At 38.8% G+C, this 24,478-nt stretch overlaps 1 protein-coding gene across 2 annotated transcripts in view; it reads right to left on the bottom strand.

Moving 5' to 3' along the window:
- Window positions 1-24,478, bottom strand: part of ACAP2 (ArfGAP with coiled-coil, ankyrin repeat and PH domains 2) — a 177,465-nt gene that overhangs the window by 147,174 nt on the left and 5,813 nt on the right. Inside the window, exon 1 of one of the 2 annotated variants that reach the window (XM_063662581.1) lies at window positions 19,133-20,009. The exons of the other annotated variant lie outside the window; for it this stretch is intronic. Within the exon in view, the coding sequence (XP_063518651.1) occupies window positions 19,133-19,149 (17 nt within the window). The 5' untranslated portion in view covers window positions 19,150-20,009. Of the gene's footprint in view, window positions 1-19,132; window positions 20,010-24,478 lie in introns of those variants that run through there. 2 annotated transcript variants of the gene reach the window in all.

The following is a 24,478-nucleotide window of genomic DNA, read 5'->3' on the forward strand; positions in this document are numbered from 1 at the left end:
GGCCCATGATCTGACCCTTATTTAAAATGCCTCCATCCTCCACATTCTACACTCTTTTCCTACATTTGGGCCTTTGAACTTACAGTTCTCTCTGCCAGAAGCCCTCTTCTCCTCTTAAACTGTACTTCACCTTGGTAATTCCAAATTTGTCTTTCACCTGTCAATTTAAATATTCCTTACCTTAAGAAGCTTTCCTTTCCAATGCAAGACAGAGGTCTTTCTCATCCTCTCCCACAGTTCCCAGGATTCACTTAAGTTATATCACTTACACTGTAATTTAAGTGTCCATCTGCTTTTCAATAATCCCAACATGACAAGCTACATGAGGGCAGAGATGGCAGTCTTGCTCACCATTAAAGCTGCAAAACCTAGCTCAAAGGATTAAAAGGTAGAATTTCCTTCAAAAAGGAAGAAACTGCTGTTTTGTTGTTCTTGCCAGAGCAGGGGTGCAGTGGTACCAACACAGCTCACTGCAGCCTCAAACTCCAAGGCTCAAGTAATTCTCCAACCTCATGCTTCAGCCTCTCAGGTAGCTGGGACTACAGACACACGCCTCCACACCCAGCTAACCTTTTAATTTTTGTAGAAACAGGTCTGGCTATGTTGCCCAGTCTGGTCTCAAACACCTGGCCTCAAGCAATCCTCCCACCACAGCGTCCCCAAGTGCTGGGATTACAGGCATGAGCCACCGCACCCAGGCCAAGTAACTGCTCTATCAATTTGCCATTAACTTGTTTCAGGTCCTTGCTCAATCTGCCTTAAAACGCAACTTCAAGATTGTTTATAATAGTTGCTTAACTATTAAAGAGATAAACAATAAGTCCAGATAAAAACACTGTCCTACACAAGTGTTTTGTAGTGAGTAAACCACCCCCTAAATATTATATATGGGGCTATTCAAAAATATTGAGACACTATATAATAACATGGAGATGCTTGCAATAGACTGTATTGTTTTCTATTCTCTTTCTCTTTGCTTCAATTTCCTTTTTTATGTTATTAGCCCATTTTCTACTGAAGTAGTATCAGCATAAAAAAATGTTTAGCTGCCTTATCGAAACAAAATTCAAATACCATACCCATTTGAAGTGTACAATTCAATAGTTTTTAATATACTCAGAGTTGTGCACCCATCACCCCAATCTAATTTTAGAACATTTCATCATCCCAAAAAGAAATCCCATACCCATTAGCAGTCACTTTCCATTACCTCTTTCCCTGCGCCCAGCCCTAGGCAACCATTAATCGACTTTCTGCCTGGGTAGATGGGCCTATATGCAACATTTCATTCAACTGGAATTGCAGGACATTTTTCCGTGCTCTCCAAATATACAGGATTTGAAACTTCTTTCACATTTTTTCAAATATTTTCCTATCTTTCACTTACTGGGGGAGAAGAAATTTTTTCTTTAAGACTAGTTAAATGCAGTAGTGAGAAGAAAGAAAGGAGCAGAACAAGGAGATCAATCTGTAACTGACTGAACAATCAACTGAGATCACTGACTATGTTCAGACCAGCCAGGGGGAGGGGTAATATTTTTATATAGTAAAATCTATTTCAAGGCATTTGTCTTTGGTGTCATGCTTAGAAAGACTGTCCTGGTCCCAAGCTAGCATACATTTTCATGCATACTTTCCAATAATACATTCACAGCTCCAATTTTAACATCTAAAGCATTACTCCATCTAAAATTTATTCTAGGGAAATGTATGTATCCTACCCAAACAGCCAGTTGTCTCTCATTATTATCTAGTAACTATCCTTTTCCCCTTGATTTTAAATAACACCTTCACCATTCTCTAAAGTCTTACATACACTGGGGTCTGTCTTTGGATTTTTAAAACTTCTGTTCATCTGTCTGTTCTAGGATGAATCTCTATACTTCAACAATACATTTTAAAGTTTGATATGGGACACTGTCCTCACTGCTCTTATTTTTCAAAATCTTGGCTAGTCTCGCATGTTTGTTCTTTTATATAAACTTTAAAAAGCTGATTGACATTGCATTTATATTTATACATTAGGAAGAATTTATACTTTTGCAATGTTGAGTCTTCATGTAACAGATACGATTCATTACTCATATTTCCCCCTTTCTGTCAAGTTTTATAGTTGTTTTATAAATTATGAAGTCCTATACATTTTATGTTAATTTCATTTCTATTTATATTTTGTTATTAATATAAATGGAATTTCACCTCTACTTATTTCCTATCTGCTTACTGGTATACAGTAAAGTTCCTAACTTTATTTAATGTATACACACGCTTGGAGGTCTTTTTGAATTATTTTATTCATTTTCATTGTAACTTTTTTTGTTTTGTTTTGTTTTGTTTTGAGATGGAGTCTCACTCTGTCTCCCAGGCTGGAGTGCAGTGGTGCGATCTCGGCCCACTGCAAGCTCCGCCTCCCAGGTTCACGCCATTCTCCTGCCTCAGCCTCCTGAGTAGCTGGGACTACAGGCGCGTGCCACCACGCCCAGCTAATTTTTTGTATTTTTAGTAGAGATGGGGTTTCACCATGTTAGCCAGGATGGCCTCGATCTCCTGACCTCGTGATCCGCCCACCTCGGCCTCCCAAAGTGCTGGGTTTACAGACGTGAGCCACTACGTCTGGCCAATTTTCATTATATCTACCTTATAATCAGACCTAAATATTCTAAGCTGAAAAAGGCATACAGGGATAAGATCAGAAAATATACCCACTTGTAACCATACTCAACAAGCTAAATCTCCCAAGGAAGACAACAGATATTTCCAAATAAACAGCAGAATGAACTACACAGCCATGAACATGAGTAAAGAGGATCATGAATGGAAGTAAAAGAATAACCCTGTTCCACTCAGAGTCCATCTGCCATAAAAAAGTGACTGACAGCTGGGCGCAGTGACTCACACCTGTAATCCCAGCACTTTGGGAGGTCACGGCGGGTGGACAGCTTGAGGTCAGGAGTTTGAGACTACTCTGGACAACATAGTGAAACCCCATCTCTACTAAAAATACAAAAATTAGCCGGGTGTGTGAGACTCTCTCTCAAAAAAAAAAAAAAAAAAGTGACTTACTACTTAACTCTTTGAAATACTGAATTTGTCTAACAAACTGACATATATTTATTTTCCTGGGGGAAAAAACTGACATGCCACAAAAACATATCCTTGTTTAAGAGGAATCTCACTAAATCTGGAACAAATTATGATAGAAAGATAATGAAAATTTATTCAGTGGTGAACTATTTGGAAAGATTTTTGTGTTGATTTTGGGGTGAGAGGGATAGCTGTGTTGCTTCTCCTTCTTTTGGGCATTTGGATACCCTTTCAGAGACTCATGATCAAAATTAATGACTTGATTATGCTAATCATAATAAATCTCGTTTTTTGGTTTTTTGAGACAGGGTCTCTCTCTGCTGCCCAGACCAGTGTAGTGGCATGATCACAGCTCACTAAAACTTCAAATTCCTGGGCTCAAATCGAAGAATCACTTTTTTACTTCTTTGCTTCCTTTCTTCTTTTCCTTCTTTACAGAGTCTTGCTCTATCACCCAGGCTAGAATGCAGTGATGCAATCATAACTCACTGAAGCACAAACTCCTAGGCTCAAGGGATCCTCATACCTCAGCCCCCCAAGTAGCTGAGACTACAGGAGAGTACCACCACACTCAGCTAATTCTTTTTTTTTGAGACAGAGTCTCACTCCGTCGCCCACGCTGGAGTGCTGTGGCACAGTATCAGCTCACTGAAACCTCTGCCTCCTAGGTTCAAGCAATTCTCCTGCCTCAGCCTCCCTAGTAGCTGGGATTACAGGCACCCACAACCACACCCAGCTAATTTTTATATTTTCAGTAAAGACAAGGTTTTACCATGTTGGCCAGGCTGGTCTCGAACTCCTGACCTCAGGTTATCTATCCACCTCGGCCTCCTAAAGTGCTGGGATTGCAGGCGTGAGCCACCACGCCTGGCCTAATTCTTTATTTTTGGTGTTTTCTTCTTTTGTATTTATCTAATTCCTTTCAAGTGCTTTAGTGGAATTGATTTGTTTTCTCTATTTTTAAAATAAAGAGTTAAAATGGGTTATCATTTCTCGGATGTCTCCCAGCTCAGATTTTAGGATTCTCAAAACTGAGGCCATAGTGACTCGCATCTGTAATCCAGCACTCAGGGAGGCCAAGGTGGGAGGACTGTTTGAGGCCAGGAGTTCAAGACCAGCCTGGGCAACACACTGAGACCTCACCTCTACAAAAACATAAGATCAGCCAGGCATGCTGGCACATGCCTATAGTCCCAGCTACTCGGGAGGCTGAGGTGGGAGTATCGCTTGAGCCTGAGAGGCCCAGGCTACAGTGAGGAATGATTACGCCACTGCACTACAGCCTGGGTGACAGAGTGAGACCTTGTCTCAAAAAACAATAAACAAGAAACAAAACTTCTTTGAGAGAAGTAGGGTAATGTTTTTTTCTTTTCTTCTTGTTTTTTTAATAGAGATGGGATCTTGCTTTGTAGCCCAGGTTGGTCTTAAAACTCCTGGCTTCAAGTGATCCTCCTACCTCATTCTCCCAAAATGTTGGTATGAGACACCACACCCAGCCAATGATATTATTTGGATTTTTATAGATAATAAATAAGTCAGATGTAAAGCACATAGGCCAATATGACAGCAAATTAATGACAGTAAGGATTAGAACACAGAACATATTCTATTGTCCAGGTGCCAGAAATGTTGAGATTTGCTTTCTACTAAGGAACGTCACACACACTCCCCACTTCATCCCCAATAATTAGTTTATTATTGCTGAAATGGGAAATGCAGGAATGAGAATTACATTAATTAAGTCTGGCCGGGATAAATGGCTCGTGCCTGTAATCCCAGCTCTTTGGGAGGCCGAGGTGGGCAAATCACTTGAGCCCAGGAGTTTGAAACCAGCCTAAACAACATGGTGAAACCCAGACTCTACCAAAAGTATAAAAAATTGGCCAGATGTGGTGGTGCCCAGCTACTCAGAAGGCTGAGGCAGGAGGACTGCTTGAGCTCAGGAGGTGAAGGTTGTAGTGAACTGAGATCATGCCACCACACTCCAGCACGGGCAACACAGTAAGAACCCACCTCAAAAACAAAAATAAGAACAAAAACTTTTATTAAGTCTCATTTATTAAGATATTTTACAGTCTTTGCTTTACATTATGCAACGGGGAGTTATCAAAGTAATATATTGATCAGAAACCACCACAGTAGGCCAGGCGAAGTGGCTCATGCCTATAATCCCAGCACTTTGGGAGGCCAAGGCAGATGGATCACCTGAGGTCAGGAGTTCGAGACTAGCCTGACCAACGTGGTGAAACCTCGCCTCTACTAAAATACAAAAATAAAAATTAGCCAGGCGTGGTGGCGTGTGCCTGTAATTCCAGCTACTAGGAAGGCTGAGGTGCAAGAACTGCTTGAACGCAGAAGGCAGAAGTTGCAGTAAGCCAAGACTGCACCATTGCACGGCAGCCTGGGTGACCGAGTGAGACTGTCTCAGGTTTAAAAAAAAAAAAAAAGGCCGGGCGCGGTGGCTCACGCCTATAATCCCAGCACTTTGGGAGGCTGAGGTGGGTCGATCACAAGGTCTGGAGATTGAAACCATCCTGGCTAACATAGTGAAACCTTGTCTCTACTGAAAATACAAAAAATTAGCCGGGCGCAGTAGAGGGCGCCTGTAGTCCCAGCTACTCGGGACGCTGAAGCAGGAGAATGGCGCGAACCCGGGAGGCGGAGCTTGCAGTAAGCCGAGATCGCGCCACTGCACTCCAGCCTGGCGGACAGAGCCAGACTCCGTATCAAAAAAAAAAAAAAAAAGGCATTTGACAAAATTAGCCATTCTTTATTTAAAATTCTATTTTAAAAATAAAAAGAGACAGCCAGGCACAGTTGTTCATGCCTATAATCCTAGCATTTTGGGAGGCTTAGGCAGGAGGATTAGTACTTGAGTCCAGGAGTTCGAGATCAGCCTGGGCAACATAGCAAGACCCATCTCTACAAAAAAATTTTTTTTAATTAGTCAGGCACGGTGGCACACGCCAATAGACCCAGTTACTCAGGAAGCCGAGGTGGGAGGATCACTTGAGCTCAAGAGTTCAAGGCTACGGTGAGCTATGATCTCACCACTCCACTCCAGCCTAGATGACAATGCAAGACGCTGTCTCTAAAATAAAATAAAAACAATTTTTAAAATAACTATTTCTTTATGATAATGCACACTCAGAAAAGAAAGATAGTATATCTAGTTGAACTGCACCTCCCTCATTTTCTTCTTTTAATGGAGCAAAATTTGGGAACATCTTCTAGAATTTTAAGTATATATCCTCTTTGAACCAAATTATTATGACCCTTTTAGGTATTTATGCTACAGACACATCAAGGCAAACACAACAGGAGTATAGAGGGAAGTTTATAGAAAAAAGTAAATAAACTAAAAATGAAAACCCCATCAAGGGACTGGTTAATCAAATTACAGTACAGCCATTCAATAATTAGTGTGCAGCCATTTAAAAGAATAAGGCGGATATATATACATTGATAACAAAGAAAGATGAATATGGTATTGGCAAGTGAAAAAAAAGCCAAGTGCAGAAGACTAAATATAACCTGATCCCATTCACGACAGAAAAATATGTTAGCATATTTACATCCCAAATCAAATGCTAAGTTAGTACTACTTAGAATTTATTTTAAATGTTTGCATTTTATTTTTCCAACTAACAAATTGTTTTTTAAAACTTTTACAAGAAAAAATAAAGCTTCACAATTTTTTTTAAGCAGGGCCTTGCCAACTGAAGTTACAATACATATATGAATGTTTGAAGTGGTCACTATGGCAATGTTTAGGTGACATGAAAGACAATTTTATTAGAGAGCAGAAGACACACCGGAGGAAGTAAATTAGAAGGCTTTAGCAAAGTTTAAAGGAAATGTAAAGATACTGAGAAATTTTGTGTATAAAAGTAAAAATGATGAAATGAGTATCACAGGGAGACTACCGTTAATACAGTGTAACAGTAGGGAGCAGTGGGCTGGACAGATTATTTCAAAACAAGCTATGATGAGGCTGTCTATAGAGGGTTTGTTACTGACATCAGTTTGCGGTATGGATACAATAATTTTGATTTTTTTTTTTTTTGAGACAGAGTCTCAGTCTATCACCCAGGCTGGAGTGCAGTTGTTCAATCTGGGCTCACTGCAACCTCTGCCTTCTGGGCTCAAGCAATCCTTCTGCCTCAGTCTCCTGAGTAGCTGGGACTACAGGTGCATGCCACCACACCCAGCTAATTTTTGTATTTTGTGTTGAGATGGGGTTTTTCCATGTTGCCTAGGCCACTCTTGAACTCATGGACTCAAGTGATTGGCCCACCTCGACCTCCCAAAGTGCTAGGATTACCGGCTTGAGCCACGGGGCAGGCCTATTTTTGTTACTAATTGTTACTGAAATACAAACGTTAACATATCACTTGCCTGCTAGAAACATTTTAACGGCTATCTATTGTAATTTTTTTTTTTTTTTTTTTTTTTTTGAGACGGAGTCTCACTCTTTCGCCCAGGCTGGACTGCAGTGGCGCTATCTCGGCTCACTGCCACCTCCTCAGCTCCGCCTCCCGGGTTCACACCATTCTCCTGCCTCAGCCTCCCGAGTAGCTGGGACTACAGGCACCCACCACCGCGCCCGGCTAATTTTTTGTATTTGTAATAGAGACGGGGTTTCACCGTGTTAGCCAAGATGGTCTCGATCTCCTGACCTCATGATCCGCCCGCCTCGGCCTCCCAAAGTGCTGGGATTACAGGCATGAGCCACCGCACCCGGCCTGCAATTTTGTTTTTGTTTTTGAGATGGAGTCTTGCTCTGTCTGGGCTGGAGTGCAGTGGCGCCATCTCAGCTCACTGCAACCTCCAGCTCCCAGGTTCAAGTGATTCTCCTGCCTCAGCCTCCCAAGTAGAAGGGATTACGGGCATGAGCCACCATGCCCAGCTAATTTTTTGTATTTTTAGTAGAGACAGGGTTTCACCATGTTGGCCAGGCTGGTCTCCAAAATCCTGACCTCAGGTGATCCACCTGCCTCAGCCTTCCAAACTGCTGGGATTACAGGCATGAGCCACCACACCCGGCCCTATTGCAATTTTGAATGATTTACTTGTTCTACAGTGATAGAATAAGAAATAGGGTTATAGACAGCCAATGGAAAACTATGCCTTGCCTTTTTAACCATTAGGTTAAAGAGAGGAAAGGACTAAAAATCATTGTGCTTTATTATTATCTGTTTATATATAATGAATTATATGTAATTCAGTCTGATAATTCTGAGACCTTTAGAACAGTGGTCCTTAACGGTTCACATCAGAATCACCTACACAGCATTTTGAAAGTATCTATGCCTGAGTCCTATTCACCTCTAGAAGTTCTCACTCAGTAGGTCTGGGGCAGAGCCCAAACAAAGGCATTTTGGAAGAAGCTCCTCAGGTGATTCTGATGTGCATCGCCTATTTGACTTCTCAAATGATGAAATAAACATTAAAATAAACCAAATGAAAACATTCATAATATAGAAGGCAAGGTCTTGACACGAAGTCATCCGTTATCTTTCTTAGGATCAAACTCTACCTTCGTAACAGTGTCTTACTTTTACTTCAATGATCACTACTAGCACCTGTCGCCAGGATACAGCTGCTGGGTTCAAACCAAAAGAGATGCCATTGTTTGTATTTGTTGGAATCATAGGAAAGCAGTACTAGTAATGCATTAGTGCTGTAGTCATAGGAAAGATTACATACTACTTACACAATAGCTGATTGATGAGCAAGAAATCTCTACAATAGTTGCTATACAATTGTGAGTGGTGGTTTGAATTAAACAGTTTCGTAATTTGTACAGAAGTTTTCTATTGTCATAGTTAGCTTTCTTCCATACCTAAAAGATTTGAGTTTTTAAATGAATACTGTAAAAGCAAGATTTTTGTTTTAATTTCCTTTCACACTTCACCTGGAAAAATTATTTCCTAATACCTTAAAATATGTTCTTTTCAAGAGATTCAGAAATATATAATAAGTTATTCTTGCTATGAATTTTCTAACCAAATATTTAGAAATAAGTTCCTTTGTTATATACATCTTGATACTATTATATAAAGAACACTTCTGCTATTCTGTTATATCCAAAATGGAAGTTTTGGATACCAGACAACTTTCACATACAAGTTAACCTTCCAGTTCATTTTTTGTGTATCAAAAAAAAAAAAAAAGAGGTATCAGAGGTTATGTTTTTTAACCCCTTATGAAATGAATCAGACACAAAAATAGAGAAGTGTATAATGTACTCCCTTGTACCCATTACCTAGTTTCAATGATCAGAACTTTGCCATTCCTGCTTCGTATAGTCCTGTCCTTTTTTTAACTGATGTATTTTAAAGCAAATCCTAGATGCTGTATTATTTTATTGATCCTTAACAGATAGGATTTTTTAACAGAGCCTCTTTGTCATTATCACACATAATAATAAGAAAAAATCCTTAATGTCTCACGCTCATTTCATGATTGACTCTCCCTTACTGTCTCTGAATGTATTTTTACACTTAGTTTTCCTCAAGGTTGTATCTTTTTGTTCCATATTGTGACATGCTAAAATATTGTGCCTGAAAAGTCCATTTTGTTTCCTTTTTTATTTAGAGATGGAGTCTTGCTCTGTTGCCCAGGCTGGAGTGCAGTGTGCGTTGACCATAGCTCACTGCAGCCTCAAAAGTGATTCTCTTGCCTCAGCCTCCCCAGTAGCTACAGAACTACAGGCATGCACTACTACACCTGGCTAATTTTTTTTTTTTTTAATTTTCTGTAGAGACAAAGTCTTGCCATGTTGCCCAGGCTAAAAGTCAATGTCATATGTACTATGCAAATCTGAACATGTCACATCTCTTTAAGAGCTTCTCACTATGTTTTCTATGATGAGCCTCCAAAATCCTTAACATGACATAAAATATCTTGCATGATTTGGCCCTTATTCAAATCCAAGGCCTCAGATATGACTGAGACTTCTCCTAGGCTCCACCATAATCCAAATTTTTCATAATTTTTAAATCATTCCAATGATATGATGAATTTAAAGAATCAGGAATGTACAGCTGGCTAAATGTAATGAAAAAGCAACCCACTCCATGAACCTTGATGGAATACTGATTCAAAGGAATAAAACTAGTAAAATTAGTCATAAAGGACGTAACAGGCACAACTGGGAACATTTCAACATGAAATCATTTTTAGTGTTATAAATGTGGTTATGTAGGAGAATGTCCTTATTTTTAGGAGCTGCAGGTCAAACTTTCAAATGATTCAGAAAAAAAAAAGTACATGTGAGATGTATTTTATATATGTATGTATACATGCATGTAAGATAAAGAGAGACACACATAAAGCAAATGTGCCAAAATAGTAACAACCGGTAACTCCAGATGAAAGTTAGACAGATGTTCATTGTACAATCCTTTCTTGGATCTGTTAATTGTACAAGTATTTTGGCCCGGCGTGGTGGCTCATGCCTGTAATCCCAGCACTTTGGGAGGCCAAGGCAGGCGGATCATCTAAAGTCAGGAGTTCGAGACCAGCCTGGCCAACATGGTGAAACCTCATCTCTACTAAAAATACCAAAATTAGCCGGGCGTGGTGGCAGGCGCCTGTAATCCCAGCTACTTGGGAAGTTGAGGCATGAAAATCACTTAAACCTGGGAGGTGGACGTTGCAGTGAGCCGCAATCACACCACTGCACTCCAGCCCAGACAACAAAGTAAGACTCCGTCTCAAAAAAAAAAAAAAAAAGAGTAACTATTTTAAGCTCTGCAGGCCCTACAGTCCCTGTTCCAACTACTCAACTCTGCCGTTGTAGCAAAAAAAGCAACCATAAACAATATGTAAATAAATAAGCATGGCTATATTCCAATAAAACTTTATTTACACACACTGAAATTTTATATAATTTTCATGTGTCATGAAATTTTTTAAAAACTTTAAAATGTAAAAACTTAGCACACATGTAGAAATGATTATATAATTTGCAGGGACTATTGACAAAAAAAAATGGAGCCTCTTGTTTAAAAGTTATTAAGAATTTCAAAATAGTAACAGCAGAGCACCAAACCAAGCACAGGGCCTTTCTCAGGGTGGGTCCCTGTATGACCACATAGCATGCATATCCACAAATCAGGCAGGCCACAGTTTACCAACTCCTGGCTTAGATTCTACTGAAGATGGTTCAAGATTCAGAGCAGAAATGACAGAGTTCAAATCCCCCTCCTACCACTTAATAGTTGTGTTCTCTGTCCCCTAGTATAAATAGTATATATCTCAGAGTTGTGAATAAATGATTTAATATATATAAAATACTTAGAATGGTCATATGTGTGTGTGTGTGTGTGTGTGTGTGTGTGGTGTGTGTGTGTGTGTGTATATATATATATATATATATATATTTTTTTTTTTTTTTTTTTTTTGAAACAGAGTCTCGCTCTGTCACCCAGACTGGAGTATAGTGGCGTGATCTCAGCTCACTGCAACCTCCACCTCCCTGGTTCAAGCAATTCCCCTGCCTCAGCCTCCCAAGTAGCTGGGATTACAGGCGCCTGCCCACCATGTCCAGCTAATTTTTTTTGTATTTTCAGTAGAGACGGGGTTTCACCATGTTGGCCAGTCTGGTCTCGAACTCCTGACCTCAGACAATCCGCCTGCCTCGGCCTCCCAAAGTGCTGGGATTACAGGCGTGAGCCACCGCGCCCGGCCAGTTTTGACTACTTTTTAGTCAACTAAAAAAATTTTAAGACCAGGTGCAGTGGTTCATGCCTATAATCCCACCTGGGGAGGCCAAGATGGGAGGATAGCTTCAGCCCAGGAGTTCAAGACCAGCCTGGGCAACACAGTGAGATTTCGTCTCTACAAAAAAATTTAAAAATTAGCTGAGCACAGTGACACACACCTGCAGTCCCAGCTATTCAAGAGGCTGTGGTGAGAGGATCATCTGAGCCAAGAGGTCAAGGCTGCAGTAAGCCATGATTGTGCCACTGCACTCCAGCCTGAGTGATAGAGTTAGACCCTGTCTAAAAAAAAAAAAAAAAGTTTTTAAGAGTTGATCGAGGTAGCAGGATATCAAACACATTTTTTAAATTTGCTATACAACTAAAAGTATCATCTGAATAGTTAAGTTTGTCAAAATGTTTGTGCAATTAAATATAACATTTCCTTAGAGCCCTCATATAAAAATACCCTGGTAGCTTAGACTAGTCAGAGTCTCTCAAGAATTATGACAACTACCCATTAAGACTTAAAGATTTTGGACTGACTTAATTACTACATTGTAAAAGGAAATTTAAATAAAGCCCTAGCAGCTGTCATATATTACTTATCGTTTTGCAATTCATCAATTGTACAATAACAGAAAAATTCCTCAAATAAAAATTATAGTATGTTATGTGAAAATGGAGAATGTATAACTATTTTAAGAAAGTACTTATTGGCAGTAAAAGCCTGTTGCCTATCTACTGTGTGCAAGAAATTGTGCTCAAGAACAAAGGAATAAAAAGACATGGTGGTCTGTGTCCCAAAAAGTTTACCATCTGAAAGTGAATATAGGATGGGATCACATCAGTTTTTAAAGTAAATTACACAAGGCTGCACAGCAATGCCAGCTCTATTTAACAACTCTACCTCAGTGTCTACTAGGTATCTCAAACTCAACATGTAAAAAATATAACTTTCAATTTCTTTTCCAAAAAAAACCTATTCTTCCCTTGTCTTCCTCTTCAACAATAAACGGAACCTCCATCCACCCAGTTGCTAAAGCCAAAAATGCTATTTTTTTATTCTTCTAATTCCCTATAAAAAAATTCAACATCAACTCTTCTTGATTCTACCAAAAACTATTCTCAACTATCTCCCAAGTTGTCTCTCGCCTGGCCCAGCCTGATAACTAGTTTCCTACAATGGCTTCCTACGTGATCTCTTTGCATGCACTCTTTCCCCATACAGTCCATTATCAAACGGTAGTCAAAATATTTTTAAAACATAAACCTTATCTCCCACCACTGCTACAAGCTTTCTAATTGCTTCCTATTGCACTAACCATAACATCCAAACTCATCACTATAGATGAATTATAATGCCTAACATGACCTCAACCTTGCCTACCTCTGATCTTAATTCTTAACCATTCCTTCCTCTTGCACACACTGCTCCAACCCTATCGGCCTTCCTTCTGTTCCTTGAAGATCAAGCTCCTTTCTCCCTGAGCCTTTAATCTACAAGCTTCTCCCCACAACCACCAACAGCTGCTATCCACCCTTTCCTACCCATGACTCCAGTGGTCAAACCTTGCATTCCCAACAGGAAGACAGGCAAACATCATGGGTTTCCAGGTGGAGATGACACAATGCATCATCACCAATGAGTATTCGTGCCAAAGAAGTTTAAACTATATCTGTCCCAAGGAAACAATCAGAAAAATTCAGAAAGGGGGCCATTCTAAAAGATAATTAGTCTAAACTCTTCAGAAAAGCAAGTAACCTAAGAGTGTTAGTTATCAAACTATCAATAATCTAGAGAAGCAGGGTATCAACACATCTAAAACAGGATTAAGCAGTATTATGTCATAACAACTTAACAGAATATATGATGCAGTCCTTTTTTTAGCCATAAAACCTTCCTAGCTAGTTCTACTTCCCCTTTCTCACTACGGCAACTGAGTAGTCCAAAAACGAAAAAAGAAAAACCTTCCTAACAATATTAAAAATTTATAATATACTATTAAATTAAAAATAGCAATGCCACCAAAATTTGCACTATGGTTATAAGGTCATATGTAAACCAATGAGCACAGATTAGATCTTTGGCAAGATTACAAATCAGTGTTGAGACTTGGGATGGGGTGAATATGTTTTGCATGTGGAATAGAGGTGAATTTTGGGGAACCAGGGGGTGGACTGTGGTAGACAAAATAAACCCCCTCGCCACTCCACCCCTCCAAGGATGTCAACATCCGAATCCTCAGAACCTGCAAATACGTTAGGTTACACGGCAAAAGGAAATTAAGGTTGCTATCATCTGACCTCGAGATTGGGAGACTATTCTGGAACGTCAGCCCAAAGGTCCTTATCAGTAAAAGAGGAGGATAGAAGAGGGAGTATCACAACCACTGCTGGCTTTGGAGATGGAAAGGAGCCATGAGCCAAGGAATATGGGCAGCCCTTTGAAACTGGAGAAGGCAAGGTATAAAAAACTAAAATAAAGGATTCTTCCCTAGACCTTCCAGAAAAGAATGCAGCCCTGCCAACTGGCCTTTTATTTTAGCCCAGTGATATCTGTATCAAAACTGTGATCTCCAAAACTGTAAAATCATTTTGTGTCCTTTTAGGCCACTAAGTTCGGGGTAATTTGCTATAACAGCAATAAAAAGCTACAGTCATCCATCATTTAACAATGGCGATACCTTCTCGGAGGTGCACCATTAGATGATTTCTTCACTGGGCAAGCATCACAGACTACAAGCCACCTCGATGGTGTAGCCTATTACACACCTAGGGTACAAGGTATAGCCTATATGGTTCCTAGAATATAAACCTGTACAGTATATTACTTTACTGAATACTGTAGGCAACTGTAACACAATGCTATTTGTGTATCTAAACATATCTAGGCCGGACGCAGTGGCTCACTCCTGTAATCCTAGCACTTTGAGAGGCTGAGGCAGGTGGATAGCCTGAGCTCAGGAGTTCGAGACCAGCCCGGGCAACATGGCAAAACCTCATCTCTACCAAAAATACAAAAAGTTAGCCAGATGTAGTGGTGTCCACCTGTGTTCCCTGATACTCAGGAGGCTGAGGTGGAAGGATCACTTGAGCCTGGGAGGTGGAAGTTGCAGTGAGACACGATAACACCACTGCACTCCAACTTGGGTGACAGAATGAGACCCCATCTCAAAAAAAAGAAAAAACAATGCATTCAATTATATGTGCTTGTGTCTGTATGTACATATACACACACACAGATGCATATATATATATACATACACATGTCTAAAAGATAATTAGTCTAAACTCTAGAAAAGTAACATAAAATTGTTACCAAATTATCAATAATCCAGAAAAGCAGGGTATCAACATGTCCAAAACAGGACTAAGCAGTATTATGTCATAACAACTTAATAGAATATATGATGCAATCTGTTGTTGACTGGAGTATGACTGTATATATACACATACATGTATACGTATATATAGTCATAATTATATATGTATATATAGTCATATATATAGGTATATATATGTATTATATAGATGTATATATACAGTCATACATAGGTGTATATATATAGGTGTATATATATACACTCATATAGGTGTGTATATATATATACACTCATATATGTAGGTGTGTGTATATATATATACACTCATATGTATAGGTGTATATATATATACACATTCATATATATAGGTGTGTGTGTGTATATATATATATATACACACACACACATATACAGTCATATTCCAATCAACAGACCACAAATACAACAGTGGTCCCATGGGATTATAATATCATATTTTTACTGTACCTTTTCTATGTTTAGATATGTTTAGATACACAAATACCACTGTGTTAAAATTGCCTACAGTATTCAGTACAATAATAAGCTGTACAGGTTTGTATCCTAGGACCCAGAGGCTATATCATATACCCTAGATGTGTAGTAGGCTATACCATCTAAGTTGTGTAAATACACCCTATGATGTTTACATGACGAAATCATGATGCATTTCTCAGAAGGTATTCTGGTCATTAAGTAACACAAAACTGCAATTAAACACACACATGCAGGAATATATTATACACTCACACAATGGGTAATATCAAAAAGTGATATTACCAAATGCTAGCAAGAATGTGGAGCAACAGGAACCCTCAAATATTGTTGGCAGATTTATAAACAGTACAATCGCTCTGGAATAATGCTTTGCAGTTTCTTACAAACACATGTTTACCCCTTGACACAGCAATTCAACTCCTAGGTATTTATCTTAAGAGAAATGAAAACCTACCATAAGAAAAGCTGTATAAGAATGTTTGTAACAACTTTATTCACAATGGTCAAACAATGGAAGCAATCTATCCATCATCAGGAGAACGAATACATTATGGTACATTCACAAAGAAACACTACATAGCAGTAAGAATGAACTAGTGACATTGGCCAGGTGCAGTGGCTCACACTTGTAATCCCAGCACTTTGGAAGGCTGAGGTGGGTGAATCACTTGAGGTCAGGAGTTCGAGACCAGCCTGGCCAACATGATAAAACCCCATCTCCGCTAAAAATACAAAAATTAGTCGGGTGGTGTGTGCCTGTAATCCCAGTTATCCAGGAGGCTGACACAGGAGAACAGCTTGAACCCAGGAGGCAGTGAGCCGAGATCGCATCACTGCACTCCAGCCTCGGCGAAAGAGCAAGACTCTACCTCAAAAAAAAAAAAAAAAAAAAAATGAACTAGTGACACACAGAAAAACATGGATGAATCTCATAGTAAAAATGCTAAGCAAAAATACCAAAATGCTGAGAATAATAATTGACATACAAACCATAAGAATCTATTTATAATGTTCAACAATAGGCAAAACTAATCTAAAGTTTAAAAAAAGCAAAACAGTGGTTGTCTTTGGGTGGTGGGGGAAGCATTCTGGGAAGATAGAAAATAGGCTGTATCATGACAGAGGTATAGGTGACGGGTAGTGTACAATTGTGCATTTCAATGTATGCAAGTTTTTATCAAGAAAAAAACTATGAACACGAATTAATACTTTTTAATTTCTTTTCTTTGGGTGCTTCTACTTTAGGTTTCATGTCTAAGAAACCATTGCCTAATTCAAGGTCACAAAAATTTAATCTTATGTTTTCTCCTAAGAGCTTTATAGTTTTAGGTCTTCCATTTAGATCTATGATCCATTTTGGGTTAACTTTTGCCTATGGCATAAGGGAGAGTAAGTATAACAGAAACATAGATGAAACAAGAATGACACAACATTGGTATTTGCTTAAACTGGATAATGAGGGGTCATTAATATTATTCTGTTTAATTTGTATATATTTGAAATTTTCTATAATCAAAAAATTAAGTGCAAAATGCCAGGAAAGCAACAAATTCAGGTTAGAAAGGAAGATGAAAAAGTACGAAAAGGACAGGTCCAAAACGGTCCATGGATGACCGCCAAATGTTCTCTAATGATTTGTTTCTGCCAAGATGATCTGCCGGATTTCTTATCTACAGATTATCGGGGAAGGAATCTACTTGATAAAGAAGAGACACAATCTTCTAACGTGATAAAGGACACAAAATAAATCCTGCATAAGCTATGAAGCTTATTTGATGGATGTTTGATGCTATTAATTATTATTACTTTTTTCTGATGTGATAATGGTGTGTAGTTACATAATTTTTTTAAAGTGTATATATTTTCAGAGACATACACATACATACTAATGGAATTCTATACTCTCTGAGATTTGCTTCAAAAATCATTTGGGAGGCCAGGAGCAGTGGCTCACACCTGTAATCCCAGCACTTTGGGAGGCCGAGGTAGGCAGATCACTTGAGGTCGGAAGTTCGAGACCATCCTGGCCAACATGGCGAAACCTCATCTGTACTAAAAATACAAAAATTAGCTGGGCATAGTGGTTCATGTCTATAATCCCAGCTACTCGGGAGGCTGAGGCAGGAGAATCACTTGAACCCGGGAGGCAGAGGTTGCAGTGAGCCGAGATTGCACGACTGTACTCCAGCCTGGGTGACAGAGTGTGACCCTGTCTCAACTGAAAAAAAAAAAAAAATCATATGGGGAAACAAGGGACTGGGGTTTAAAGATCACCATGCATTGATAACTGTTAAGTCAAGGTGAAAGAAATATGGAGCCTCAACATGTATTTTCTATTCTACCTATGCGTTTGATTATAAATGTTCTACGCTTCAAACCTTTTTCAGTAACGGCTATATTGAGATATAATTCACAACATAAATTCATTTAAAAATATAGTTTAGTGGGTTTTAGTATATTTAGAGTTCTATAACCATTACCACTAACTCCAGAAAATCTTCATCACTCCCTAAGAAACCCCATATCCATTAGCAATCACTAACTGCATTTCCCTCACCCTCCAACCCCTAGAAATCACTAATCTATTTTGGCTCGACAAATTTGCCTATTCTGGACATTTCATATAAAATTATATAATATATGGCTTTTGTGTTTGGCTTATTTCATTTAGTAAAATGTTTCCAAGGTTCATCCATATTATGGCATATAACAGTATTTCATTCCATTTGACAGATGAATACCTTCATTCCATTTGTATAGATACTCCATATCTTATTTATCCACGTACGGACATGGGTTGTTTCACTTTTTGGCTGTGAATAATGCTCCTATGAACATTCTTGTACAAAGCTGTGGGTATATATCTTCATTTCTCTTGGGTATACACCTAGAAGTGGAATGGCTGGCTAGAACTCATATGGTAACTCTAACTTTTTTTTTCCCCCAAGACAGAGTCTTGCTCTGTCACCCAGGCTGGAGTGCAGTGGCGTGATCTCAGCTCACTGCAAGCCCCGCCTCCCGGGTTCAAGCCTCAGCCTCCCGAGTAGCTTGCATGCCACCATGTCCGACTAATTTTTTTTTTTTTTTTTTTTTTTTGTATTTTTAGTAGAGACAGGGTTTCACTGTGTTTGCCAGGATGGTCTCGATCTCCTGACCTCATGATACACCCGCCTCGGCCTCCCAAAGTGCTGGGATTACAGGCATGAGGCACTGCACCCGGCCTCTATGTTTAACTTCTCATCTTAGGAACTTTCAAACTCTTCCAAAGTGGCTCACCATTTTACATTCCCACTGGCAGTGCATGAGGGTTCTAACAGCTCCACATTCTTCCCAACGCTGGTTATTATCTGTCTTTTCCAGTATAGCCATCCTAGTGGGTATGAAGTGGTATCTCATCATGGTTTTATTTGTATTTATATGCATTGCTGGTTAATGATGTTGAGCATATTTTCATGTGCTTATTGACCATTTGGGTATGTTCTTTGAAGAAATACTTACTCAAATCCTTTGCCCATTCTTTAATTGGATTATTTGCCCTTCGAGTTGCAGAGCTTTATATTCTCTAGATACAAATCCCTTAACAGGTATAATTTGCAAATATTTTCTCCCATTTTGTGCATGACTTTTAATGTTCTTACTGTGTCCTTTGAAGCATGAAAGTTTTTAATTTTAATGAAATTCAATTTATCAATCTTTTCTTGGGTTCCTTGTACTTTAGATTTCATATCTAAGAAACCATTGCCTAATTCAAGGTCACAAAGATTTAATTCTACGTTTTCTCCTAAGAGCTTTATAGTTTTAGGTCTTCCATGCAGGCCTGTGATCCATTTTGAGTTAATTTTTGCCTATGGCATAAGATAGGGCTCCAGCTTCATACTTTTACGTGTGGATATTCAGTTGTCTTTGCACCATTTGTTCAAAAGACTATTCTTTCACACATTGAACTGTCTGGGTACCTCTGTTAAAAGTGGCTCACCATAAATGTAAGGCTTTGTTTCTGGACTCTCAATTCTATTTCACTGATCTATATGTCTATCCTTATGCCAGTACTACACCGTCTTCATTACAATCACTTTGTAGTAACTTTTGAAATTGGAAATTGAATCCTCCAACTTCGTTTTTTTCAAGATTGTTTTGGCTGTTCTGGGTTACTTATATTTCCACATGAATTTTAGGATCAGCTTGACAATTTCTTCAAAGAAACCGGTTGGAATTTTAATAGAGATTGCGTTTAGTTTGTAGATCAATCTGGGGAGTATTGCCATCTTAACAATATTCAGCCTTCTGATCCATGAACATGGGAAGTATTTCCATTTATTCAGGTCTTTAATGTCTTTCAATGGTGTTTTCAGTGTACTGTCTTCTAAGTACTTTCCTCTTTTTGATGCCACTGTAGACAGATTGGTTTTGTTAGTATACAGAAATACAAATAATTTTTGTACATTGATCTTATATACTACATCCTAGCTGAACTTACTAGTTATAACTGATTTTTGTGGATTCCTTAGCATTTTCTATGTACCTCATCTCTTGGTATCCACAGGACATTGGTTCCAGGATTCCCCCTGCCCACCCCCTGCACTACCCATGAATACCAAAATCCACAGATGCTCAAGTCTGTATATAAAATGGCACTGCATTTGCAAATAGCCTTCATGCATCATCTTATATACTTTAAATCATCTCTAGATTACTTCTAATACCTCATGCAATGTAAATGTTATATGTAAAGAGTTGTTATGCTATTTATTTGTACTTTGTTATAGTTATTTTTTATTGTGTTTTTCCCAAAATATTTTCAATCCATGATTGACTCACAAAAGTGGAACCCATAGATACAAAGGCTGATTGTACAAGACATATTATCTAAAAATATAGTTTTACTATTTCTTTTCCTATATGGATGCCTTTAATTTCTCTTTCCAGCCTAACTGCTCTGGCTCTATCCTCTGCTACAGTGTTGAACAGAAGTGGTGACAGGTTTCTTGCTCCTTATGTTAGTGGAAAGCTTTTTAGTCCTTCACCACTAAATATGATGTTAGCTGAGGGTGTTTTGAAGATGGCCGTTATCAAATTAGGATCAAGTTAGGAAATTTTCTATTTTTAGTTTTTTGAATAGTTTTATCATGAGAGTGTCAGATTTTGTCAAACGCTTTTTCTGCATCTATTGAGATGATTGTGTTGTTTTAATACTTTACCCTATTATTATAGTACATTGCATTGATTTTTGTATATTAAATCAACTGCATTCCTGGGATAAATATGACTTGGTCATGGTGTACAATCCTTTTTATATGGTGCTATATTCAGTTTGCTAGTACTTTCGTCAAAGATTTTTGTATCTGCATTCATAAGGAATACTGGTCTGTAGGGTTTGTTTGCTTTGTTTTTGGTGGGTTTGTTTCATTCTTGTTTTGAGACTAGGTCTCACTCTGTCACACAGGCTGAGTGCAGTGGCACAATCACAGCTCACCAAAGCCTCAACTACCCAGGCTCAAGTGGTCCTTCTGCCTCAGCCTCCTGAGGAGCTGGGACTATAGGCATGTACCACCACACACAACTAATTTTTAATTTTTTTATAGAGACAAGGTCTCACTATATTGCCCAGACTGATCTCGAACTCCTGGATGCAAGCAACCCTCCCATTGTGGCCTCCCAAAGTGCTGGTATTATAGGCATGAGCCGCCATGCTTGGCCTGGTTTTGTTTTTTTCTTTTTTGAGACAGGATCTTGCTCTGTCACCCAGGCTGGAGTGCGGTGGCGCAAATATAACTCACTGTAGCCTCAACATTCTGGGCTCAAGCAATCCTCCCATCTCAGCCTCTCAAGTAGCTGGAACCACAGACACATGCTATCACACTTAGCTAATTTTTGTTTTGTTTTGTTTGGTTTGGTAGAGACAGGGTCTCCCTATGTTGCCCAGACTGAACCCCTGGGCTCAGGCAATCCTCCTGCCTCGGCCTCCCGAAGTGCTGGGAGTACAGGCATAAGCCACTGTGCCCAGCTGGTCTGTAGGTTTTTTTTGTGATACATCACCTTGCTTTGGTAGCAGGGTAACAATGGACCAATGATTAGGAATGTGGATGCTTTGAAAAGTGATGTCTCCTCTTCTATTTCTTAAAGGAGTGTGAATGAATGTCAGTAATTCATCTTTAAACACTTGGCAGAATTCACCAGTGAAGTCATCTTGGCCTGCGCTTTTCTTTTTGGGAAACTTTTTGAATATGAATTCAATCTCTATTTTTTATAGGTCTGTTCAGATTTTCTATTTCTTCTTGAGTCTGTTTCAGTAGTTTGTGTCTTTCTTGAAATATATTCTTCTAAGTTAATGTCATACAATTGTCTGTAGTATTTCCTCATAATCCTTTTTATTTCTGTAAATTGGTAGTGATGTGCCCTCTTTCACTCTTGAATGTAGTAATCTGAGTCATTGTCCTTTTTTCTTGGTCACGCTAACTAAAGATTTGTCCATTTTGTTAGGCTTTTCAAAGAACCAACTTTTGGTTTCAATTATTTTTCTCGATTGTTCTCTTCTCTATTTTCTCTTATTTCTGCTCTACCTTTTTTAGTTTCTTCCCTTTTGCTGCTTTGAGATTTGCTTACTCTTAAAGTTTGTTGGGGTGAAGATTAGGTTACTATTCTGAGATCTCTTTTTTTTTAAATGGAGTCTCACTCTGTTGCCCAGGCTGAAGTGCAGTGGCGTACTCTTGGCTCACTGCAACCTCTGCCTCCCAGGTTCAAGTGATTCTCCTGCCTCAACCTCCCGAGTAGCTGGGATTACAGGTGCGTGCCACCACGCCCAGCTAATTTTTGTATTTTTAGTAGAGATGGGGTTTCACCATGTTGGTCAGGCTGGTCTCAATCTCCTGACCTCGTGATCCACCCACCTCAGCCTCCCAAAGTGTTGGGATTACAGGCGTGAGCCACTGTGCCCAGCCTCTTTTTTTTTTTAATATTAGTGTTTGCAGGTATAAATTTCTCTCTAAGCAGTGCTTTAGCTGCATCCCATAAGTTTGGCATGTTCTATTTTTGTTTTTATTCATCTGAAAGTATTTCTTCATTTTGCTTGTGACTTCTTTGGTCCATTGTTTACTTAGAAGTGTATTGCTAATTTCTAAATATTTGTGAATTTTTCAGATTTCCTTGTTATTGATTTCAAATTTTATCCCCTTATGCTCAGAAAATATTTTGTATGATTTCAATATTTTAAAATTTATTGAGGCTTGTTTAATGGCCTAACATCATAGTCTATGCTGGAGGATACTTCATGTAAACTCGAGAAGAATGTGAATTCTGCTGCTGCTGTATGAAGTGTTCTATAGATAACTCAAGAATGTGAATTCTGCTGCTGCTGTATGAAGTGTTCTATAGATAACCAGTAAGTCTTCTTGGTTTATAGCGCTGTTCACATCTTCTATTTCCTTATTAATCATCTGCCTGGTTGTTCCACCCATTATTGGAAGTATTTATATCTCAAACTATGATTGCTGAATTGTCTATTTCTGCCTGCAATGCTGTCAGTTTTTGTTTCGTGTATTTTGGAGCTCAGCTAAGTGAATATATATTTATAGTCATTATGTCTTTCTTATGGATTGACCCTTTTATTTTTATACATATACACACACACACATATATATACATATATGTGTGTGTGTGTGTGTGTGTGTATATATATATATATATATATATGTATTTTTTTTTTTTTTTTTTGGAGACGAAGTCTCACTGTCACCCAGGCTGGAGTGCAGTGGCACAATCTCAGCTCACTGCAACCTCCACCTCTCCCAGGCTCAAGTGATCCTCCCACCTCAGCCTCCTGAGTAGCTGGGACCACAGACATGTGCCACCATGCCCAGCCAACGTTTTTTTGTATTGTGGGTAGAGACAGGGTTTCATCATGTTGCCCAGGCTGGTCTTGAACTCCTGAGATCAAGCGATCTGCCCACCTCAGCCTCCCAAAGTGCTGGGATTACAGGAGTGAGCCACCATGCCCAGCCCTCTTATTATACTTGTCTGTAGTAATTTTTATCTTAAAGTCTATTTTATCTGACATTAGCATAGCCACTCCACCTCTCTTTTGGGTACTGTTTGCATGGTTTGTCTTTTACTTTCAACCTATTTATGTCCTTAAATCTAAAGTATGTCTCTTCCTAAATATCATATAGTTCAATCATCCCTGAAATTTTAATAAGGCCAAATAATAAAAAGTTTTAAATAAATAAGGCCAAAATACATAGAAAGACATACCCTCTTCTGAAATTGAAGAAGAAAGTACTGTAAAGACTAAATATGTAAAACATATAACCAGAGGAAATTTGTTCTCCCACACATCACAAAAGGGGTGTGCGATTCATTTTAAATCAATGAAGAATGAATTTTTTTTTAAAGGTGTTAGAACAAGTGGTTTTCATTAGGAAGAAAATAAAATTAGATTATCTTCTACAATCAAAACTAAGACCCAGTTGCATTACATGAAACTTAAAATCACTATGACAGAAAAATATAATGGGGTAGGGAAACTTTGCTAGGCAATAAACAAAAGCCAGCTTTTAAATTTCTATATGATAAAAGATACATAAACAACGCAAATTTAACTGACACAATTTTTTTAATAATTTTTTTTAAAGAGACAGGATCTTGCTCTGTTTTCCAGGGTGGAGTACAGTGGCATGATCATAGCTCACTGTAACCTCAAACTCCAGGGCATCACAATCCTCCTGCCTCAGCCTCCTGAGTAGCTGGGACTACAGGCGTGGGCCACCACATTTGGCTAATTTTTTTTTTTTTTTTTTGTAAAGATGGTCTCACTCTGTTGCTTAGGTTGATTTCAAACCCCTGACCTTG

The sequence above is a fragment of the Pongo pygmaeus genome, chromosome 2, assembly GCF_028885625.2.
Source record: "Pongo pygmaeus isolate AG05252 chromosome 2, NHGRI_mPonPyg2-v2.0_pri, whole genome shotgun sequence".
Classification (NCBI taxonomy): Eukaryota; Metazoa; Chordata; class Mammalia; order Primates; family Hominidae; genus Pongo; species Pongo pygmaeus.